This window comes from Bubalus bubalis, chromosome 4, assembly GCF_019923935.1.
Source record: "Bubalus bubalis isolate 160015118507 breed Murrah chromosome 4, NDDB_SH_1, whole genome shotgun sequence".
In the NCBI taxonomy this organism is placed as follows: Eukaryota; Metazoa; Chordata; class Mammalia; order Artiodactyla; family Bovidae; genus Bubalus; species Bubalus bubalis.
In genome coordinates this window covers 100,784,909-100,806,945 of record NC_059160.1, presented here as the reverse complement: position 1 = coordinate 100,806,945, position 22,037 = coordinate 100,784,909, and the positions used below count along the sequence as shown (strand labels likewise).

The following is a 22,037-nucleotide window of genomic DNA, read 5'->3' as shown; positions in this document are numbered from 1 at the left end:
TTTTGCTGACTATATACAGCTTCTCCATCTTCAGCTGCAAAGAATATAATCAATCTGATTTTGGTATTGACCATCTGGTGATGTCCATGTGTAGAGTCTTCTCTTGTGTTGTTGGAAGAAGGTGTTTGCTATGACCAGTGCATTCTCTTGACAAAACTGTGTTAGCCTTTGCCCTGCTTCATTCTATACTCTAAGGCCAAATTTGCCTGTTACTCCAGGTATCTCTTGACTTCCTACTTTTGCATTCAAGTCCCCTATAATGAAAAGGACATCTTTTTTGGGGTGTTAGTTCTAGAAGATCTTGTAGATCTTCATCGAACCATTCAACTTCAGCATCTTTAGCATTACTGGTTGGAGCATAGACTTGGATTATTGTGATATTGAATGGTTTACCTTGGAAATGAACAGAGATCATTTTGTTATTTTTGAGATTGCATCCAAGTACTGCATTTCAGACTCTTTTGTTAACTATGAGGGTTACTCCATTTCTTCTAAGGGATTCTTGCCCACAGTAGTAGATATAATGGTCATCTGAGTTAAATTCACCCATTCCAGTCCATTTTAGTTCACTGATTCCTAGAATGTCGATGTTCACTCTTAGCATTTCCTGTTTGACCACTTCCAATTTACCGTGATGCATGAACCTAACCTTCCAGGTTCTGATGCAGTATTGTTCTTTACAGCATCAGACTTTACTTCCATTACCAGTCACATCCACAATTGGGTGTTGTTTTTGCTTTGGCTCCATCTCTTCATTCTTTCTGGAGTTATTTCTCCACTGATCTCCAGTAGCATATTGGGCACCTACTGACCTGGGGGGTTCATCTTTCAGTGTCCTATCTTTTTGCCTTTTCATACTATTCATGGGGTTCTCAAGGCAAGAATACTGAAGTGCTTTGCCATTCCCTTCTCCAGTGGATGGTGTTTTGTCAGAACTCTCCACCATGACCTGTCCTTCTTGGGTGGTCCTACATGGCATGGCTCATAGTTTCACTGAGTTAGATAAGGCTGTGCTCCATGTGATCAGAGACTGAGTCAGACCTGCCTTTGAGTGTTTCAGTGTCTCCTGTGGAGGTACGGGTCAGAAATTCTTACACATGTTCAGCAGAAGATATATACAGTAATGTTTATGGAACTACTACTCAAAGAAGACCAAAACTAGAAACCCAATTGCCCATCAAAATAAAACGGATACACAAATTGTGGTATATACATACTGTGTTACCTGTGTAATTAAAATGTACTCATGAAGTTCAAGAAGCAAAACTGATCTAAGGAGTTAGAAGTCAGCATAGAGATATGTGGGTGGCAGGCAGGGAGGACAGTGGCTAGAAGGGAGATCAAGGGTACTGGCAAACAGGCAAGTCACATTGTGGAGATTCAGCAAGCTGTTCAATGTTGGTACATATCTTATACTTCAAAAAAATGTTTAGACAAAACAAAAAAATCTCAGTCTGGCTGTTGTTTGGAGTGCATACAGAGGGAAAAGGAAATCAGTTTGGAGGCTGTTGCAATAGTCCAGCCAGAAGGAGGTGGTCTGGACCAGGCTGAAGGCTGTGCAAACAGGAGAAGTAGTCAAAACCAAGGTATATTGTAAAGACAGGTCCAAAAGGTTTGCAAACGCACTAGATGTCAGGGGGAAAGGCAGAAAAGAAAACAAAGGTGCCTGGCTGCTGGCCTGGGCACCCAGGTGAATGCTAGAGAAATTTAATGAGATTAAGGCATTTAAGGTATTAAGTGAAATAATACTCATAAGCCAAGCCTGGCACACAGAAAACACTCAGCTGTAGCTATCATTATGGTTGTTTTAGTTTTTGCTACCGTCAGCAGTGGCAGTGTGGATAATACATTAAAGGCTAGAAACTGGATGGGGTCACTCAAGCAGTAAGTAGATACAGAAGCGGATGAAGGCACTTAACCTGGAGAGAAGGAAGTGAAAGGAAGGAGCCATTCGTGGAGTAGGAGGGGCCAGGAGACTGCGCTGTCCAGGAATAGAGTGTGTACTCACAGGGGGTGATAGAGCTGTTGTCAAAGGCTTCAAAGAGACTTGGTAAGATCAGGCCTGAACACGACCAGCTACATTTGGGATCCAGTATAAGATATAAACGTGGGGTCTCTTGTAGGAAATCAGTGAAAATGTCAAGACCGGGATGGCAGGGCCTTAAACTAAATGTGTGACTTATGCGACCCCACAGGTCAACTGCCCAAGAAGCCAGCTGTAGGTCCGAGGATCAAAGGCTGGTTTGGCAGCAGAATTGTTTCAGTGGAGTGGTGGGATCAAAGCTGGAATGGTGTGGGTTGAGGAGAAAACGGGAGGGAGGTAGTAGAGAGAGTTAAGACACACAACTGACCCACGAACTCACTGAAGGTTCATAGGGTCCCTAATATTCAATATGACAAGGACCAGGAAAAAACGTTATTACAGGATCAATGTGAAGTGACAATTAACTGGGGCTGGTGGCGGGGGTGGGAGAGACACAGAGCCAGAGGTATAAGAATATGACACAACCAAGATGGTGACACAGGAATTGAGCTTTTACATATTTCCTCAGAAAAGGAAAAGGGCACCTTAACAGTTAGTGTTAGCTGCTCAGTTGTGTCCAACTCTGTGATCCCATGGACGGCAGCCCACCATGCTCTCTGTCCACGGGATTTCTCTAGGCCAGAATACTGGAGTGGGTAGCCATTCCCTTCTCCAGGGGATCTTCCCAACCCAGGGATCGAACCTGGGTCTCCTGCATTGCAGGGAGATTCTTTGCTGTCTGAGCCACTACGGAAACCCTTACCCTTAACCAGAGTGGATGCTCAAAAATTGTTAGCTTTAGAATTGACGGCTACTTACCTGTATTACAGCAATACTTGCTGTTATCAGCATGAGGCCTGTTAAAGAGAAGTGACAGAAAGCAGGATGAACACTTAGTTTAAAGGATGTGGACAGCTAACCCTGAGAGCCAGGTGGCAGTTCCGAGCCCTATTAACGATGAAACACTAGCAGCAGAGATGTCCCACTTAAAACTCTGTGGCTCAGCATACATGCTACACTGTCTTCCAATTTTCGAGAAAACAGAAAAAGGACTAACAATCTACAAAACGCTCACGAATGCATTCTTCTTGGAAACTATGAAAACCGACACTGAATTTCCCTCCTTAGTTCCTTAACCGTGCGTGACCCACCAAACCCTAACACCATCATAATAAAAGGTATTTGATCATTGGTATCCGTGCTGTACTGTGTCAACTTGGAATTTGTGTTCATACATTTCCAGTGAACCACACCCTCTATAAACATTACCCCATCATTTAAAATGTCAAAGCTTGTACCTAAGCACCATGTTTGAGATTAACTATCAGAGGGAGGAAGCTAAAAGTTTAATAAGTCTAGCCACTAAAAAAAAATCTTTAAATCCTATTCTATAACAGTAGTCCATTGTTTCAAGAAATCCTCATTAGGACAAAAGAAAGAACAGAGTCCACACTCACCTGGAGCTGATGACAAAGAATATACTAATGGTTTGCTCTCCATAATGTCCAAAAGGGTATCAGTTGTTGTGTTGAATAGCAATAACTTTCTTTAATCAACCCAAGCGCTCTCACTGATTTAACCAAAATCAACTACGGTTAATTAGAGGCTTGCTTTGTGAGGAATACCTTTTCTGGAAACTACGGTATTGCCTCCGGTTTTTTACATTTGTTGTTAAATTCCTTTATCTATTCTGTTGTGCAAGTGTGTATGATACAGAATTCCAATATTACAGGAGTATTTACTGAATTTCCCTCCAGCCCTTGGCCAGCTGGTTCCCCTTCCGGGAGGCATATTTAACACATTTGTTTAAGCACAGAGGAGAGAAGATACTCATTTTCTTGAGTATCCTCCTATGTGCTTAAACAAATGTGGGTGTCTAGCCACATTTTTGTCTAGATTATTTATAATCTTTTCCTCCAGTTTTATTGAGACATAACTGACATACTACACTGTATATTTAAGGTGTACAGCATAATGATTTGACTTACATGCCTCAAATGATTACAATAAGTTTAGTGAACACCCATCATCTCATATAGATACAGCAAAGGAATAGGGAAGAAAAGATTTTTCCCCATGATGAGAACTTTTAGGATTTACTCTTAATTTTATATATAATGTTGGTTGGTTGCTCTGTTTTGATCAGTTGCTCAGTCGTGTCCCTATCTTTGTGACCCTATGCACTATAGTCTGTCAGGCTCTTCTGTCCATGGGATTTTCTCAGCAAGAATACTGGGGTGGGTTTCCATTTCCTCCTCCAGGGGATCTTCCCAATTCAGGGATCGAACCTGCTTCTCCCACACGGGCAGGTGGACTCGTTACCACTGCGCCACTTGGGAAGCCCACATATAACGTACAGCAGTGTTAATTACACTTCTACCCCCCTAGTAGTATGTCTCTTACAGCTGGAGGTTTGTACCTGTTGACCGCTTTCATCCAATTCCTCCTTCTCCTACCACTGCCTCTGGTAATCACAAATTTGGTCTTTTTTTTTTTTTTTTGAGTTTGTTTTTTGCTGATGCTTTCTTGTCATTAGATTTAGGATACATATATTTTGGCAAGAATGCCACAAAAAGTTACGCTGTGCCCTTATCAGTGCACTGTATTAGGATACATTTGATCTGTTTGTCCCAATATTGGTGAGATTAACTTTCATCATTTGGTGTAGGTAATTTTTGCCTTGTAAAGTCAGTATTTTTTCCCCTTTGTAATTAATAAGTATTTTGTGGGGGAGATAGTTTAAACTATGTAAATATCCTCTTCCTCAATAAACTGTCACCCACTAATTTTAGCATCCTTCAATAATTTTTGAACCCATTATTCTTTAATTTACTAATTAATGTTTAATTAATGAACTAATATTTAATTCGTTCATTTATTATTTTAAGAATCTCTTTTTCTCCATCTACTTATTCAATTGCTCGTTTACATCAGTATGGACTCAGATTATTTTACTCAATGGGCTATTATCCAGATTTATCATTACTTATTCTGATTCTCATATTGTTCCAGATTTGGCTAGGAAGAGCCCCTTAAAGCTCGCCTCTGTGTCCTTCTGATATGTGTCCATCATTCTTTGAATACCTCCTTACTTCCATAATTACAAGGTATTGCAAGATGTACTTTCCCTGCTCCAGCCCTGGTGCAGGTCTTTTTTTCCCCAAGAAGTTCTGATTCCTTTTCATAGAGAATGGCAAACTTAGAAACCAAGATCTGGCAACTATGTTTGCTCATCGCTACTGGGCTTACCAGGTGGCGCTAGGGGTAAAGAACCCGCCTGCCAACACAGGAGACGTAAGAGACATGGGTTTGATCCCTGGGTCGGGAAGATCCCATGGAGGAGAACATGCCAACCCACTCCAGTATTCTTGCCTGGAGAATCCCATGGATACAGGAGCCTGGAGGGCTACAGTCCACAGGGCTGAAAAGAGTCGGACACTACTGAAGCGACTTAGCACGCATGCACAAACTGCTGTGACAGCTGACAGAACTAAGAAATAAGATATAAACAGAAATCTCAGAACTAAGAAATAAGATATAAATAGAAAGCTGTATCTATCCATATGCAGAAATCAAGATAAAGATATTAAGAACCATGTGTTCATGTACTGGTAACTCCCATTTCAATCTAACAGCACAGAGTACATTTCAGCCCTTCGTCTTCTAACATTTATAACTCTCCTTGCCCATAGTAAAAAGAAAAAAAAAAAAAAAAACCTGGCTCACATTACACTCCATATATTTTTGTTCAAGTCTAGAGCACACAAACAGTTTCAGAATCACTAACCCACATCCCTGCCATAAGCAGTCCTACTAACTAGAGTCAGGGTGCAGTTTTACGTTTTACTCCCTTTGATCTTGTCAGACTTGGTTTTATTCTTTGTTAGAGTGAAACTCCTTCAGTTGTGAACTGAGTTTTCGGGCATACACTGTATTTCAGATGTGGTTCTGATGCCTACGGCCTGGCCTCCCTGGTGTCTCGGCTGAGGTGCTGGGAAAGATCTCCCCTCTGCCTGAGCTACAGCTTGGTCGAGCTCTACCCGGCATGGTCCCTGGGATCACCAGCCTCTTCCTCATTCTCCTCCGCCTCCTGCCTGGCAGGAAGGGATCTCCTCTAGACCTCACACCCTCTCAAGTACACCTCAGCCAAAACTGCAGCGGCCCCACAGAATCTGAGGCCACCCACCTGACTCAGCAGCTTGGCCCTGACACAGCCAGAATTAAGGCCTCTGCTGCCTCAGCTCAGCCAGGCTCACTCTGCTCAGCTCCACCTGCCATGGGCAGCAGGGAGAGTGCCCCTGGGAGAAAGCCAAGGCCGTGTGCGAACGGGAGGGGCTCACCTTGTGTTTCCTTCTTGCAAGGATCACCAGTTTACGTTCCCTGTCACTCAACATCTGAAAACAGTTGCCTTGTATATTCTGTCTCATCTCACAGTTGCTTTCAGCTGGAGGGCAAGTTTGGTTCCTAGTTAACTACTGTGACTGGAGGCAGAAGTCAGCCTCAGTCTTTCTTGTAGCCGAATAGTATTCTACGGTGGTGGTGGTTAGTCGCTAAGTTGTGTCTGACTCTGTGACCCCGTGAACTGTAGCCTGCCAGGCTCCTCTGTCCATGGAATTCTCCAGGCAAGAATACTGGAATGGGTTGCCATTTCCTTCTCCCGGGGATCTTCCCAACCCAGAGACTGAACCCACATTTCCTGCATTGCAGACAGATTCTTTACCACTGAACAACCAGGGAAGCCATTCTATGATGTACCTATATCTTCATTTTTTCAACCAGGTGGCCATATTTAGGTAGTTTACAAACAACGCTGCAATGAACATGTGTCATTTCTGATATGTACAAAATATCACTGTGATAAATTCCCTGAATAATTATTGATGGGTCAAAAAGTACATATTTTAGCAGGCCCATGTTCACCATCTAGTATCCTTCACAACTTAAAAAATTTGGATTATATTCCTCTCAGGCCTTTTCATTCCATAGTCAAGAGGGTCTGAAAAACTCAATCACCTCCGTATAGAAACTCTTGAATTTTTCAATTATTTCAGAAGTTCCTCGATATACTTTGTACCTTCATTATGTCTGCTTTAAAACCCCCTACGAGGATGAAACTCAGCTTTCTGGTTTGAGGGCACCACGATTTTGGACTTTCTGTTGCATTTCTAGGTTCATATTGGTTTTGGGTTACAACAGAAAACACTGGATCACCTTCTTCAGGGAGATATAAACAAGAACATTTTCTAAGGAAATCTAAGAGAAGGAATTCACTGTAAATATTTTTTTTCAAGACAAGAAAAATAAAATGTAATCCCCAAACACACCACAAACCAAGAAAGAAGTAAGAGAGAGGGTTGCACAATACAAAGACAATATTCTAACCATAACTAGATAAACTTTGCTGGGAGAAATACCAATAACCTCAGATATGCAGATGACACCACCCTTATGGCAGAAAGTAAAGAGGAACTAAAAAGCCTCTTGATGAAGGTGAAAGAGGAGAGTGAAAAAGTTGGCTTAAAACTCAACATTCAGAAAACGAAGATCATGGCATCTGGTCCCATCACTTCATGGGAAATAGATGGGGAAACAGTGTCAGACTTTATTTTGGGGGGCTCCAAAATCACTGCAGATGGTGACTGCAGCCATGAAATTAAGACGCTTACCCCTTGGAAGAAAAGTTATAACCAAACTAGATAGTATATTCAAAAGCAGAGACATTACTTTGCCAACAAAGGTCCGTCTAGTCAAGGCTATGGTTTTTCCAGTGGTCATGTATGGATGTGAGAGTTGGACTGTGAAGAAAGCTGAGCGCCAAAGAATTGATGCTTTTGAACTGTGGTGTTGGAGAAGACTCTTGAGAGTCCCTTGGACTGCAAGGAGATCCCACCAGTCCATTCTGAAGGAGATCAGCCCTGGGTGTTCTTTGGAAGGAATGATGCTAAGGCTGAAACTCCAGTACTTTGGCCACCTCATATGAAGAGTTGACTCATTGGAAAAAACTCTGATGCTGGGAGGGATTGGGGGCAGGAGGAAAAGGGGACAACAGAGGATGAGATGGCTGGATGGCATCACTGACTCGATGGACGTGAGTCTGAGTGAACTCTGGGAGTTGGTGATGGACAGGGAGGCCTGGCATGCTGCGATTCACGGGGTCGCAAAGAGTCGGACACGACTGAGTGACTGAACTGAACTCTTTGAGAATCAGCTTGTCCAATCCAAGCACTATTAAGTGATGGCACTAACTCAAAATTCCTCTTCCATGAATAGGGAATAATTTTCCTGCTAGCTGACACGAAGTAATTAGCCTGTTAGTAGTGTAAACAGAGTCTCATAGAAACTGTGGCTGCTTTAAAAATAATCTTTAGTAATGACAATGTGGAGAAATTTAATTTATTCAAGCTCTCCATGAGGGCTGAGGAGCTTAACAACACAAACCCTTCCGGAGTTGTCACTAAGGGCCAAGTCCTTTTAAGAACTTGGTAAACATTCTTTTACTTAATCCTCACAAGGAGGTAGGTGACTATCATTATCCCTTTATGGATGAGGAAATGAGGCTTGGTGAGGTGAAGTAACTTGCCCAGGGTCATAAACATAGAAGGAGTAGAGTTTAACCCAGATCTATCAGACTCCAAGGGCTTCCCTGGTGGCTAGGTGGTAGAGACTCTGCCTGCCAATGCATGAGACGTGGGTTCGATCCCTGGGGTGCGAAGATCTCCTGGAAAAGGAAATGACAAACCACTCCAGTATTCTTGTCTTGGAAATTCCATGGACAGAGGAGCCTGGTGGTCTACAGTCCACCCACTGGGGTCTCAAAAGAGTCGGACACAACTTAGAGACTGAACAACAACAATCAGACTCCACATCCACATCCGTTTAACCAAGAACCCAAGCCCTGGGGATTTACGTATTATCCCCGCTGGAATTCCTGGGGACCCTGTTAAAAACGTGTATTTCTAGTAAGCTACATTCTCCAGAGCGAAACCTAGGAACCTGAGCTTTGACCACTTTCTCCGTTAATTCTGATGAATATGGAAATCTGAGAAAGACGGCACTCTACTTCTGCCTCTCAGTGCACACCTGAGATCACTTTGGCACTTGGGAGCAATATTTAAAAACTGTAACAGGAGGAGGAGCTTCAGTAAAAGCTGCTACACAGGTTGCCATCAAGAACCAGAATAACAGGCTTCCCTGGGGACTCAGGGTAGAAAAAGTGCCTGCAGATGCAGGAGATACGGGTTTGATCCCTGGGTCAGGAATATACCCTGGAGTGGGAAGTGGCAACCTGCTCCAGTATTCTTGCCTGGAGAATTCCATGGACAGAGGAGCCTGGTGGGCTAGAGTTCATGAGGTCTCAAAAGAGTCGGACACAACTCAGCAACTAAGAACCAGAAGAGAAAAAGAATTTCTGGCAAACTTCAATTATGGTTTCACTGTCAGGAAAATAACTTTAAAAATTCACAGTTTCATTCTGCCTCTATTCAGTAAGAAAAGGGGTAAATAAAATTGTTCTACACCATCATTTATTCTACAAACAACCCAGAGATTAAACAGGGAATGAGTCGACGACAGAGCAACCCTGAACACAAAGAGAGGAAAGGCTGATAACGTCAATGCTAAAATACATCATTTTAATTGGAAACTTCTAACATGCAGCTTAGATTGTGCACATCATATGGAAATGCTCTTAAACTCATCTAACGTTTGTATAAACTCGAGTGCGGCCCTCTGGGAAACTGAGCTAAGGGGAAAGAGTGTGGCTCCAGAAGCTGACTGGAGATTGGACTCAGCCAGGCTCTGCTGCTTACCAGCTACACCGCTTCAGCTAACTTACTCAGCTTCCAGTTTCCGCCTCCATAAAGAGGGATGACATTCACAAGTTATCATCTGCTCTTATTCTCTCCCCTCTGATTGCCTCCCATCCTGTGAAACCCAAGAGCCCACCACCTTCTGAGAGGCTACTCCATATACATAAATCCACCACACCTCCCGTTCTGTTTCCTCCAGTCATGCCTTCAGCCCCACTGCGTCAATCACACTGCACTCTCACTCTCATGACGCTCGAGATGCTCCCTGGGCTGACCCTGATACCAGACTTGCTCTCCTTCCCTGAAGCTAGCACCTGGCCAGAGAAACACCACTTACAGGATCTCTCTTGTACACACATCCTCCTCTCTGAAAGTCCCCCCTCCTACTTACGTACTTACACATTGACTCTGCTTGGGGACATCAAGCTCCCTGAAACCCTCCCAAGCGACAAGCATTTTCACACTTCACCTACCTGAGGTCACAGTCTTTCTCTCTGTTCCAAGTCTTGGTATTATTAGTTCACTCAACAGATATCTCAGCCCTACCACATGTAAGGGCAGGGTGGCTGGGGTGGGGGGAGTCCTGAGTCACAAAATAGGCAAAAACCTCTAAACAGGGAGCTTCAATTTAAGCAGAAAAGAGGGCAACAAGTCAACAAGCAGGCTAACATATCAATTTAAATTGTGCCAAGAGGCATGAAAGATAAAAGCAGGATGTCATATGAGAATTTTTCGTGGGCACAGAATACTTAATTCAGGTGAAGTGAGCAGTGGCATTTTAAGCGGAGGTATGAAGGACACAAAGGAACCAGCCAAGCGGAATGAGGTAGTGAAGAACATTTCTGATGAAGGGGACAACCAGGCCTCTCTGAAGACCTTTCTTCCATGTGTCCTCAGCATCCTGTTCCGGTGGCCACACCCTGGATGTTACCACAAGCAGTGCCAACACTCCTCTGATTACTGACTGAAACCCACTATCCTTAACGACACGCTTTCCTTATAGCTTGCTTGTTCACAGCTTCTATCTCATCCAGGACTCCAATGCACCGACCTACGTTCTCCACCGAGGCTCTCTTTCACTATCTTCATTTCACTATCCAATCTGTGGTCTTCATTTCTTTCCTTGCCCAGTTTATAAACCCTTTCTTGCACATACATTCAGTCCTTTGACTTGTCTTCCTCCCTTCAAATTCCTCTGGCAAAATCTCAGTCACTTGGCCTTTTCTGAGACTGTATTTGTGACAGAATTGCTAGACACACTCCAAGGAAGACCAGGAACAATACAAATTCAAGACTGCTCATTTCACAGGGACCTGTCTACACTGCTCAGTGGCGCTCAATTCTGCAATAATTCCCTCCCCCACTCTAATGACTAACATATTCTCTCTTTTCAACGTTTTTACCCTACTCTATCTACACCTTGGCTTTCATAATACCCTGCTATAGAGGCATTCCCTCCTATTCTTCTAACCATTCCTTCTTGGATTCTTTTGTTATTTCCCCTTCTCAGCCAAAGGCTGGAGATCTTTGCATGTGTGCATACTCAGTCGCTAAATTGTGTCTGATCCTTTGCGACTCCATGGACTATAACCTGGCAGGCTCCTCTGTCCATCAGATTTCCCAGACAAGAATACTGAGGTGGGTTGCCATTTCCTTCTCCAGGGGATCTTCCTGGACTAGGGAATTAACCGAGTCCTGCACTGGCAGGCAGACTCTATGCCACTGAGCCACCCAGAAACGGGCCATTTGCACTCATTGTTCTGTTTTTCCCAGGTGACTTTATCTATTCCATGACTTTAAACACCATTCAGATGCTAGTAACCCTAGTTTGAAGACCACCATCTTAGTTTGAAGCACCACCATCTGCTGATATTACTATAATGGCTCCTAACTGGTTTTTCTACTCACAGTAGTTCAATCCACATAGAAACCTGAGTGATTGTTTTGAGGTGTGAATCAGATTGTGTCATTCTTTCCCTTAAAATCCTTCAACAGATTTCCATGACTCTCAGAACAAAAGCCTAAAACACGGCTTCTGTTTCAGCTTCCTGCAGCTGCTGTAACCAAGTACCGTAACTTTGGAGCCTTAAAACAACAGAAATTGATTCTCTCACAGGTCTGGAGGCCGGAAGTCCAAAATCCAGGGGGAGTGCTGGCAGGACCACACTCCCTCTAAAGGCTCTAGAGGTCTCATTCCTTGCCGTTTCCGGACTCTGGTGCCTTCAAGATCTCCTTGGCTGGTGGCTCTATCATTGCAATTTCTGCCTCTGGTTTCCTGTGACCTTCTCCTCTTATCTCTCTGTATGTCTCATTTAGGGCCCACCCAGATAGCTCAGGAGGAGCTCTGCTCAAATCCTGCAAAAACCTTTTCTTTCCAATGAAGTCACACTTACAGGTTCCAGGCATTAAGACAGGGATACATCTTCAGGAGGGTCGCCATTTAACCCGCTGCAGCCTCCAAAGACTCAGTGAGCTGCTTCTGCCTCCCCTGCAACCACACCTCCCGAAGCTTTCTTCACCTCCCAAAGCCTGTTGTTTCTAGGCTCTACCCATCCGGGCCGCCTTTTAGCTCCTTGATCAAGGACAAGCTCTTTCCACCTTGGAATTTTTGCTTATGCTAATCTCTCTCCAGGCTTCGTTGGTGGCTCAGTGATAAAGAGTCTGCCTGCCAATGCAGGAGATGCCGGTTTGATAGCTGGATTGGGAGGATTCCCTGGAGAAGGAAATGGCAACCCACTCCAGTATTCTTGCCTGGGAAATCCTATGGACAGAGGGCAGGCTACAGTCCACAGGGTCGCAGAAGAGTTGGACACAACTTAGTGACTAAACAACAAATTCTGCCTCTAGTCTTTGCTTAGCTAGCTCCTCCTTCAAGTCTTGAGTTGACTCTAACACAGAGAGACGTGTTCTTTGACCCCCATAAACTTAAGCATATTGCCCCAGTTATCATCCTTCAAAGAACCCTGTTCCTTTTCTTCACCACAAGTTATATCTGCACATAATCTGTGCTTACATGTTAATATCTGTGTCTATCACTGGACCATGAATTCTTCGTACCATTTTAAGAAGCACATCTGTTTTGTTCACTTCTGGATGAACACCCAAGCATAGGATAGCACCTGGCAAACAGCAGAACTAAATTAAGAAAAAAGAAAGAAGTAAGTAGAATACCTCCTGTTCCTTTTTGAAAGAGGATCAGATAAGTATGAATAAATGAGTTAGAATGATGCTCAGGCAGTGGAGGACACTGCTGGCCCGCAGGAGGCATCCTTGCCCAGCCAGCCTAGAAATGGTCAAGCTGGGCAAAAAAAGAAAAGCAGTACCCGACTACTAGAGTTAGGGCTTCTCTAATCTCCAGTTCTGCCACAGACAGCTATATACTCTGTCTGGAACGCATTTCACTTTTTATAATAATCTCTACTTCCTGTTCAAAAGGATTGACTGAGGTTTTTCTGAACTTTTAGGGAAAAAAACTCCAATACAAACTAAGTTCTACCTGTAGCCTAATTCTAAGCTAGGAGGTGCACAGATTTATCTAACTTCCTTAATTATGCTGAATTACAGCATGACTCAAGCATTAACAACAAATACTGCTGGGCTGGTTTAAAGTCTAGTATGCACGGAGGGGCTTCCCTCATAGCTCAGTTGGTAAACAATCTGCCTGCAATGCAGGAGACCCGGATTTGATTCCTGGGTCAGGAAGATCCTCTGGAGAAGGAAAATGGCAACCCACTCCAGTATTCTTGCCTGGAGAATCCCATAGACAGAGGAGCCTGGCAGGCTATAGTCCATGCGGTTGCAAGAGTCAGACACGACTTAGGGACTAAACCACCATGCACCGAAGGACAGAGAAGGGAGCAGTCTTTTCTGAGACACGTGAAATTTCCCAGCCACTTTTTCTCCCCTAAAGTTTTGGTTTTTTTTCTGAGATACAATTCACACACCACAATTCATCCTTTTAAAGTGCACAATTCAGTGTTTTTTTCAAAGTTATACAACCACGGTCACCATCTAATTTCAGAACATTCTCACCACCACCATCACACCCTCCAAAAAATCTACCTTCATGAGCAATCAGTCTCTATTCCTGCCTCCTCCAGGCCCTGGCAACCACTAATGTTCTGACTCTAAGGATTTTCCGGTCTTTTTTTTTTTTAATGTTAATGAAACTGAAACACAGAGAGATGAAATGATTTGCATAGGGTTGGAGCCACTTAGAAACTTACCAGCAAGATTATTATTACTCCTTATTAGGAAGATCACAACACACATGTGTAGCGTAAGTTTTTAAACTGTATATAAAAGAAAAAACCAAAAGATCAGTGGAAATATATTTAGCTTGACTATGTGCACGCATGCTTAGTTATGTCTGACTCTTTGTGACCCTATGGACTGTAGTCCTCCAAGCTCTTCTGTCCATGGAATACTGGCAAGAACTCATGTCCAGGGAAGAATACTGCATCGAGTTGCCATTTCCTCCTCCAGGGGATCTTTCCGACCCAGGGATCAAACCTTGTACACTGCGTCTCCTGCACTGACAGGCGAATTCTTTACATGAGCCACCTGGGAAGCCAACTTGACTACGAATGCCTTAAATAAGGCTGCAAGACACCTGAAATATAAGGCAGAGTCCTGAGACTGGTGATGCCCAGGCAGTGTGTCATGCCAGGGATTAGCAGGAGTGGAGGGTGTTTGGCAAGGATTACAAAAAGAGGAAGAAAGATACTACTGGTGGACAGGACTTGTGCTTAGGGACAGGGTAATACAGATAGAAGGTTGAGGGAAGTGTGACGCTATGCAGTTTACAGGACAGACATATTTCTTTTTGGCCCAGGGTTTTGAATGTTGTGTTAGTGTGCCCACATGTCCACTTGCTTCCTTTTATAGTGCTCCCAATTTGTCCCAGAGATTTCTGATCATTTCTAGTTTGTTTATGAGTAGTTAATGCATACGACTTCCCTGGTGGCTCAGAAGTAAAGCGTCTGCCTACAATGTGGGAGACCCGAGTTCAATCCCTGGATAGGGAAGATCCTTTGGAGAAGGCAATGGCACCAGTATTCTTGTCTGGAAAATCCCACGGTCGGAGGAGCCTGGGAGGCTACAGTCCATGGCGTCACAAAGAATTGGACACGACTGAGCGACTTCACTTTACTTTAGTGTATGAACAGTGTTAGAACCACTACAGAATCCTTGCTAGTTAATGACACTTTGCAAAATAATACATGGAATCCAACTTTTTAAATATTCTACTGTCTGCATTTGTCAAATAAGTAAAATGATAACAAGTTTACCTTACTCCTATTACCAGCCGTAAATGTGTACGTAGAAAGAGTGTCCCCAGAGACTAAAACCATCAGAATCCATTTGCAAAAATAATTAGGCATATGTTTTATTTTACATGTCTTAATCAATATTGCAAATATCATTAACAAAAGGAAAAAAGGATAGAAATCGCTCATCATACACCAAAAAATTCATTGTTCAAAAGAGATTAATCTGAATCTCAACATTCTTTGTGCTCATTTAATAATATTATTAAAACATCAATTCAAAAGGACAAATAAGTCAAAACTAAGTATTTTATTAACTAAAATTGAGACCCTATATCAACTACACAACTGAAAAATAACCTACCATCAACTAGAAAAGTTTTATTTGCTGACATATAATGAATACTCAAGAGCCTACTATTGGGTGCATAGACAAATTTTCTTTTACAAACAAGTTATTTTGAGTTATAGAGACTCGGTAGATGACTAGATCATTGTTTTTAAATGGCTGCTAAAAATGACTATTTAGAGTCAACCTATTCACAGAATTGAACACTAAATAATATCAGTTCAGTTCAGTTCAGTCGCCAGTGATCATTTAAAGTTGAAATTCTTGTCTACCAAATTTTTATAACACTTTTTAAGCACGTAAATTAACTTAAAAGATCTGTTAATTATATACAGCAAAAGAGCTTTGGTACCAATAAATTAGAAGTAGGAAATCAAATATACCTTGTAGTTTTACAGTGTGTTTTAGGAATTAAATTGGAAATGGCTACATATGAAAATATAGAAGTCTTTCTTCTATTAACTACATTATTGTGAAGAATGAACCACTCGCTTATTCTGAATTACTGATATAAATAAAACACGAGCCTAAAATTTCTTCCAAAAAGATGAATGGGTCACACCCTACAATTTAGGCAAAAGGTAAATAAAGAATTCAGTGCTTTACTTTTCAATGCTCCCTTTTTCTTTTGATGAGAGCAGAAAGATTCTAGGATAAAAATAATTCCAATAAATACATCTAGAATATATCAATCTTAGCACTCCCATCTGATAGGGGGCTAAGAAGAACAACCACCTGCCAATGCAGGAGACACAGGTTCAATCCCTGGATTGGGAAGATCCCCTGGAGAAAGAAATGGCAACCCATTCCAGTATTCTTGCCTGGGAAATCCCATGGGCAGAGGAGCCTGAAGAGCTACAGTCCATGGGGTCACAAAGAGTCGGTTATGACTAAGTGACTGAACATGCATGAAGAACAACAAAAATAAATAAAAAGAGAAAAGTGATTTTTAAAAACCAAAAGGCAGATTGAGTAAGGGGTGAGGGTGGGTTTAGTAGAATATCTGCTGCCAATGAACGAATTCAGAGGACTATTACAAATTCTTCCTAAATTACACCCAAGGTCATGCACATTGCACATAGAATCTAAACAATTCTTTGTTACATAACATATGGAAAATTATTAACACATTTTTATTTTAAGAAAAAGAGAAACAAAATATACAAAGCAATATTACTGTTTGAAAAGGTTATTCTAAAAACTTTTGTTGAATTTAGATTTTGCCAAGTTCCTACTCTCCAAGTAGTCAAGCAGACACCAAAAACAACTTCTGAGTACTGTGGACTGATCGTTTATGGAGCATGCATTTTTCACAAATCTACAGCAAAATGAACTAGTTAAGATTTAATTCTGAGTTCAGCCTGTGATTGATTTCTGGATATAACATTGGAATAAAAACAGTAAAAGTAACTTTTTAAAAGTATGTTTACTTCTCACATAAATTAGTTTGGAAAATATTAATATTCTTAACCCAAAAGATTCCTTTCAGAGTTTGAAAGATCAAACAATAAAAAACAAAATTGATTCAGCAATTCTCAAAATAAAATGAATACAAACACTGGCCACAACTTTTCACTCAATCCAAAATAAACCACTTCAGTTGGGCTCAGCTGACTTAATTTTCAAAAACCATTTCTTTTTTCCAGCTTCATACCTGGAATAACTGTTCCTCAACAACATTATCTGCGTTAGCAGGGAGGAGATAAAAGTGTTCTAGAGATTGCATAGTCACTGAATGTACAAGCAGGACATTCCAGTGCTGGAGGGAATCTTCAAGACCTGCTCCAGCACCCACATTTTACAGATGAGGAAACTGAGGCCCAAAATGAGTCATTTAATCAAATGACTTGACCAAAGCCACATTGTTTGGCTGAGCCATTCATTCAGCCAGTCATTCATTCACCCACAATTACTGACAGCTATCTAGGCACCAGGCCTGGGACTCCGTGCAGAAAAGAAGCTGGAAGGCCCCATCTACCATTGCAGAGGCTATCCTTCCCCTTGGAAAATCTTAAGATCAACCCTTAAAAGTCCTCATCAGCAAGAACTCTGTAGGAGAGTTTCACTGACTTTGTCCAACAGGGCTCACTTTCAGTTTCACACGTTTCAGTAAACACAGTTGGCCTCTGCTGTGTTTATTTTAAGCGATTATTAAGCGTTTACTTTAAGTGATTAAGCATTAACAAAGAGAAGCACAGTATTCTGAATGAGTCCCTCTCTGATACATTCAAAGTTTAAGGAAGTGCAATCAGAAAATACCCCATACACACAAACAAGTTCACAGAGAGGACAGCTTACAAAATCAGAGCGATCTGAGGTATCAACATAGAGCAGTTAAGTCTAATAGCTCAATCCCCTCAATTCCGCAAAGTGTGGAATGTAAATGGTTCCCATTTCATTCAGATGTGGGTATATTTTTCTGAGATGTCTGTATGTTAGGAAGACCTCTAAACTCAATTCCAATTCACATCCAGTGACAATATAACTAAACCAGGCCTTTTTCCTGAAGAGTAACTTTCCTTGATTTCTATTTGAGTAACAGAAAATTAGAATAAAAAAACGAAGTAAAACCTAAAATTTCATGTGCTGACTAAAGGAAATTCAAATTCTATGTACAACAAAAATAGCAACAGCTTGAACTGCACATTTCTGAGTTTTTTGTTTTTTTCTTTTTAATGAGATGCGCAGTGAACTTACCCATCAACATAAATCATCCCTCATTTTGCTTGGACTTTTATATTCTTTTAATATTAAGTCTGGCACTTAAATGTTTTGTGTATCTCAAGTCACAGTCGAGTCGACTTCTTTAAGAAGTAAGAGAACATATTGACAAAGCTCTTAAATAAAACAACCCCAAAATAAGGCACTTTGAAATATTAAACAACAGCTGTCTGTGTACCCAGTTTCAGTGTTTTGTTTTTTTAACCAAAATGCTCCACTGCTTTTACAGAGCTCTTGCAGATGACCACTGGGTGAATGCTGATGAAATAAATCTTCACTGAGGCTTTCTGAAGGCTGACTCCCCTGAAGCTATTGTCAGTTCAGGACCAAAGTGCTGTTATGCTCCTCTATGTCTCAAACTTCCAGATTTGATTTTTATCCAGAGCATCACAAGTTCTCATCTGAACATCGGGCCGGCCCTCGTGTGTCCGGTAAGCGCTAAGACACAGTCCTGAGTGGGGATGAAAAACAGTTCCATCTTCTTTAAAATGCCAAATAATGTTTGCTGGGATAGGAAACCCATCTTTGGGACAATTTTGCATTCCCACATGTTTTCTTAGCTCAGGAACTTCTGCACATAACTCCGTCACCGAATTAAACCTTATTTCTTTGTTGGAGGTATATTCAAAGAATTGATTGCCTCCTTGACCGTGGCATCCAAACAGGGAAAGGTTAGCACTTGTGGGGTTGTTGTCAGGAGCATTATAATCTAAACATTCAGAAGAGATCCCAATACTGCGAATAGCTCCGTGCCAGCCTGGCCTATCCTCTGGAACGTGCAAAGTAGAAAACACATTTTTCAAATACCAGTCAAAGCTCTTGCACCTCAGCCTTTCCCGTAGTAATTTTCTTTCAGAAATATCGCCATAAGCTTCTTTCCTTGCTGGAGGGTTTCGGTTGTAGAAATGCTCTTTGTACTTGTCCATCCAGACTTCCGCTGCCCGAGCAGTATTCTGCAGGAAATTGGGCCGAGCATATGGTGCCCGCTTAGGGAATACATGGCCCACGTGGGAACATGGGTGGATCTCCAGTTTACCTCCACACTGCCACACCCTGAAAGACAGCTCCAGGTTTTCACCTCCCCACACTTCCATCCCAGTGTCATAAGTTCCAAGGTACTGAAAATACTTCTTGCTGACTGCAAACAGTCCTCCGGCCATGGTGGGCGATCTGAATGGTTCAATTCTCGATTTACGCCTGTCCCTTTCATGTTTGGGAACAGAATGCCACTGGAATGTCAGACGCCAGTCGAACCCACCAATCATGGGCTCCCCAGTCTGCATATAGAATTCAAAAGTATTCCAGTCGATGGTGTCTATAACAGGACAAATGACCACTGTTTCATCCTTATGAATCCTTTCCAAAAGTGGCTCCAGCCAACCAGTATTACACTCACAGTGACAATCCAGGAAAGTGAGGACATCGCCAGTGGCAAAAGTGGCCCCAATCAGACGGGCCCTCACCAGCCCTTCCCGCTTGTTTGTTCTAATCAAGCGGACTCTATCCAGATTGCTGACGTAAGTTTCAAGCTGTGTCTTCAAATATACTCTGTCGCTCAAGTCATCGACTAAGATGATCTCCTTCAGAAGGACTGCGGGAGAAGTTTCTAAAACACTGTGGATGGTGCGAAGTAAAGTCGACCAGGCTTCGTTATAGAAAGCGATGATGACAGAAGTGGTCGGAAGTCGCCTGTAGTTAAACTTCTTGGACTTACACTCATACATTCTTTTATCCTCTATGTGGCGGTGCAGGGAAATCCTGTCACTGAGGTAAATGTTAATGGCATATCTCTCAATGAGTTCCTCTTGCTGCTTCAGTTCACTCTCGCTAAGCTGGAGTTTGCTGGCTTTCCCCCACTCCCCAAGGGCATGGGAATCTGCAGGGGGCTTCTCATACAGCGGTCGAGACAAATCCACTGCTTTCTTCCCCGGCTCTGAGAGCTGTCTTGACCCCGGCTCCCGGGCACCGCCGGCTCGTAAGGAGGCATGGAAAGTGGAGACGGAGAGTTCCACCAGGAGGTAGGCCACTGTTAGGAGCGCCAGCAGCAGACAGCTTCTGCGTGCCCACGTCCACCTTACGGCCATCCGGATCTTCATGGCTGGGGCGCGGACGCGGCCACCAGAGTCACCGCGCGCAGGGGAAGGGCTGCGGGACCCGCCGCTTGAGCTCCGGGCTCAGGTAGGAGCGAATTTCCGAGCAGGTCCCTCCTTTCATGCAGGCGTTCGGCTCCTCGGCAGCCGCGGGGGCTTCCTGGGGGTCACCTGGGACCTCCGCGGGGCTCGGCCTCCGGTGCAGCCCCAACTTCTCTCTCCCCACTTCCTCCTGCCTGCCTCACAACTTTTCACAAACTCTGCAGCCAACAACACCCCACCCTCCCCGGACCGAGGACAAACCCCTCCCCTTCCCACTTCCTCCCCCTGGTGGCGAGTTCGCGCCAGTGGTCGGCCAGGCCCGGGCCCAGGCCTGTGGGCGACTATGCGGGGCCGGGGGGCGGGAGCACCAAGGTGACCCCGGACTCGGGTCCACTCCGGCTCCAACTGCATCTCGGCCGCTCTCCACACGATTCCACCCATACAGGTCCTCAGTCGTGATGCTCCCGGGGACCCAGCGTGGACGAGCGGCAATCCTACCGATTGAGCGTCTCATCACAAAAAAAAAGAAAAAAAGAAAACTTACCAAGTTGTTTGCCGTTGGGGCTAAAGTCCACGGAGGTGATCGCAGCTTTGTGGCCCTTAAAGTAACGCTCCAGAACCGGGTCCTCCTGGGAAGGAAAGTTGTCAAGTTTTGAAAGCAGGTGCAGACCTCGAATGTGAGGGGTCGGAGAGGAGCGCGGTCCCCTCCTGAGGGAGCCGGCCCGGGAACGGCCATATCGGTGGAGGGTTGTGGGGGAGCAGCAGCACCCCGAACGGGCACGCGCGGCCGCAGCTAATTGGGGTGTACGCCGAGCACCAGTCTCCCCCCGCAGAGCCGGCGGAATCCCCGCTCGCGCTGCCCAGAAGCGGGCGCCCGCCGGAGATCACCTGGGCAGAGCGATTGAAATGCACGTTCCGGGGCCCCGCCCGCAGGCTCGCGGTCACAGGTGCGAGGCGGAGCCCCCCGGCTTCGGTACTTTTCAAAAACCTCCCAGGTGATTCTGACGCAGGCGCTCCACGGAAACCCTAAGAGAATTCTGGGGGGGCCATTGGGCCGCCGGAGCTCGGGGAGGAGCGCCCGGGGCTCCGCCAGGGCTCGGCGGTCCCGGTGCCCCGGGGGCAAGGGATGAGTCACGAGCGCCCCGGGGCGAGGGGCGCGGAGCTCGCGGCTCGGGACTCGGCTGCGGACTCCTGCCTCCATGTCCCGCCAGGTGCGGGTGTAGCCCCGACCTGGCTCCCCAACCCGCGGGACCGGCTCCAGGGAGGCGCACCGCAGCCCGTCCTTACCGGGGAGGAGGCCATGGGGGAGCGCTCAGCTCCCGGCTCCTGCCCGCAGGGGGAACCGGGGGGAGGGAGGGGGTGGGGTAGGAAAGGGGACCGTGCGGTGCCCGGAACCGTCTGCCCGGAGCGGCAGCGCCTCCCGGTCACTACAACAACGGCGCCCCAGTCAAACCCCGCGCTCCAGGCGTGGCCAGCCGAGCCCCGAGGCTGCGCCCGCGCCGCGAAAAGCCGGACCTCCGCCACCTGGCAAGCCGGGGATCAGGTGTCGCCACACATCAAAGCCAACGTTTGCTAACACCTGAGCTCCCCATGGCTTGATATCAGAAGAAGGGTAGTAACCAAGATAGGTAGGAGACCGATGGTTGGGAGAGGGTAAGGAACCTGTGATCGATGCAATCAGAATTCTATTACGCGTTAAAGAGACAGCGCGCGCAAATTTGAAGCGGGTCCCGC

The 22,037-nt window shown here is 44.5% G+C and overlaps 2 protein-coding genes across 3 annotated transcripts in view; both read right to left on the bottom strand.

The window, feature by feature from the left end:
* POC1B (POC1 centriolar protein B) overlaps positions 1 to 21,766 on the bottom strand; it is a 108,039-nt gene extending 86,273 nt beyond the window's left edge. The window contains exons 1-2 of one of the 2 annotated variants that reach the window (XM_006067021.4): positions 21,591 to 21,766; positions 20,848 to 20,932 (exon numbers count right to left, since the gene is read on the bottom strand). In XM_006067021.4, the coding sequence (XP_006067083.1) occupies positions 20,848 to 20,932; positions 21,591 to 21,605 (100 nt within the window). In that variant the 5' untranslated portion in view covers positions 21,606 to 21,766. Of the gene's footprint in view, positions 1 to 14,057; positions 14,080 to 20,847; positions 20,933 to 21,590 lie in introns of those variants that run through there. The other variant, XM_025284350.3, reaches the window with a different exon arrangement.
* On the bottom strand, positions 15,195 to 20,563 carry LOC102392369 (polypeptide N-acetylgalactosaminyltransferase 4). The gene has a single exon (XM_006067020.4). It carries the CDS (start codon positions 20,265 to 20,267, stop codon positions 18,519 to 18,521), a length of 1,749 nt encoding a protein of 582 aa, XP_006067082.1. The 5' UTR covers positions 20,268 to 20,563; the 3' UTR covers positions 15,195 to 18,518.
* Positions 21,767 to 22,037: the final 271 nt, after the last annotated feature.

What these genes read in the sequence shown, in the direction of transcription:
- LOC102392369 (XM_006067020.4), bottom strand. Translation starts at nt 20,267, where the DNA reads ATGAAGATCCGGATGGCCGTAAGGTGGACGTGGGCACGCAGAAGCTGT.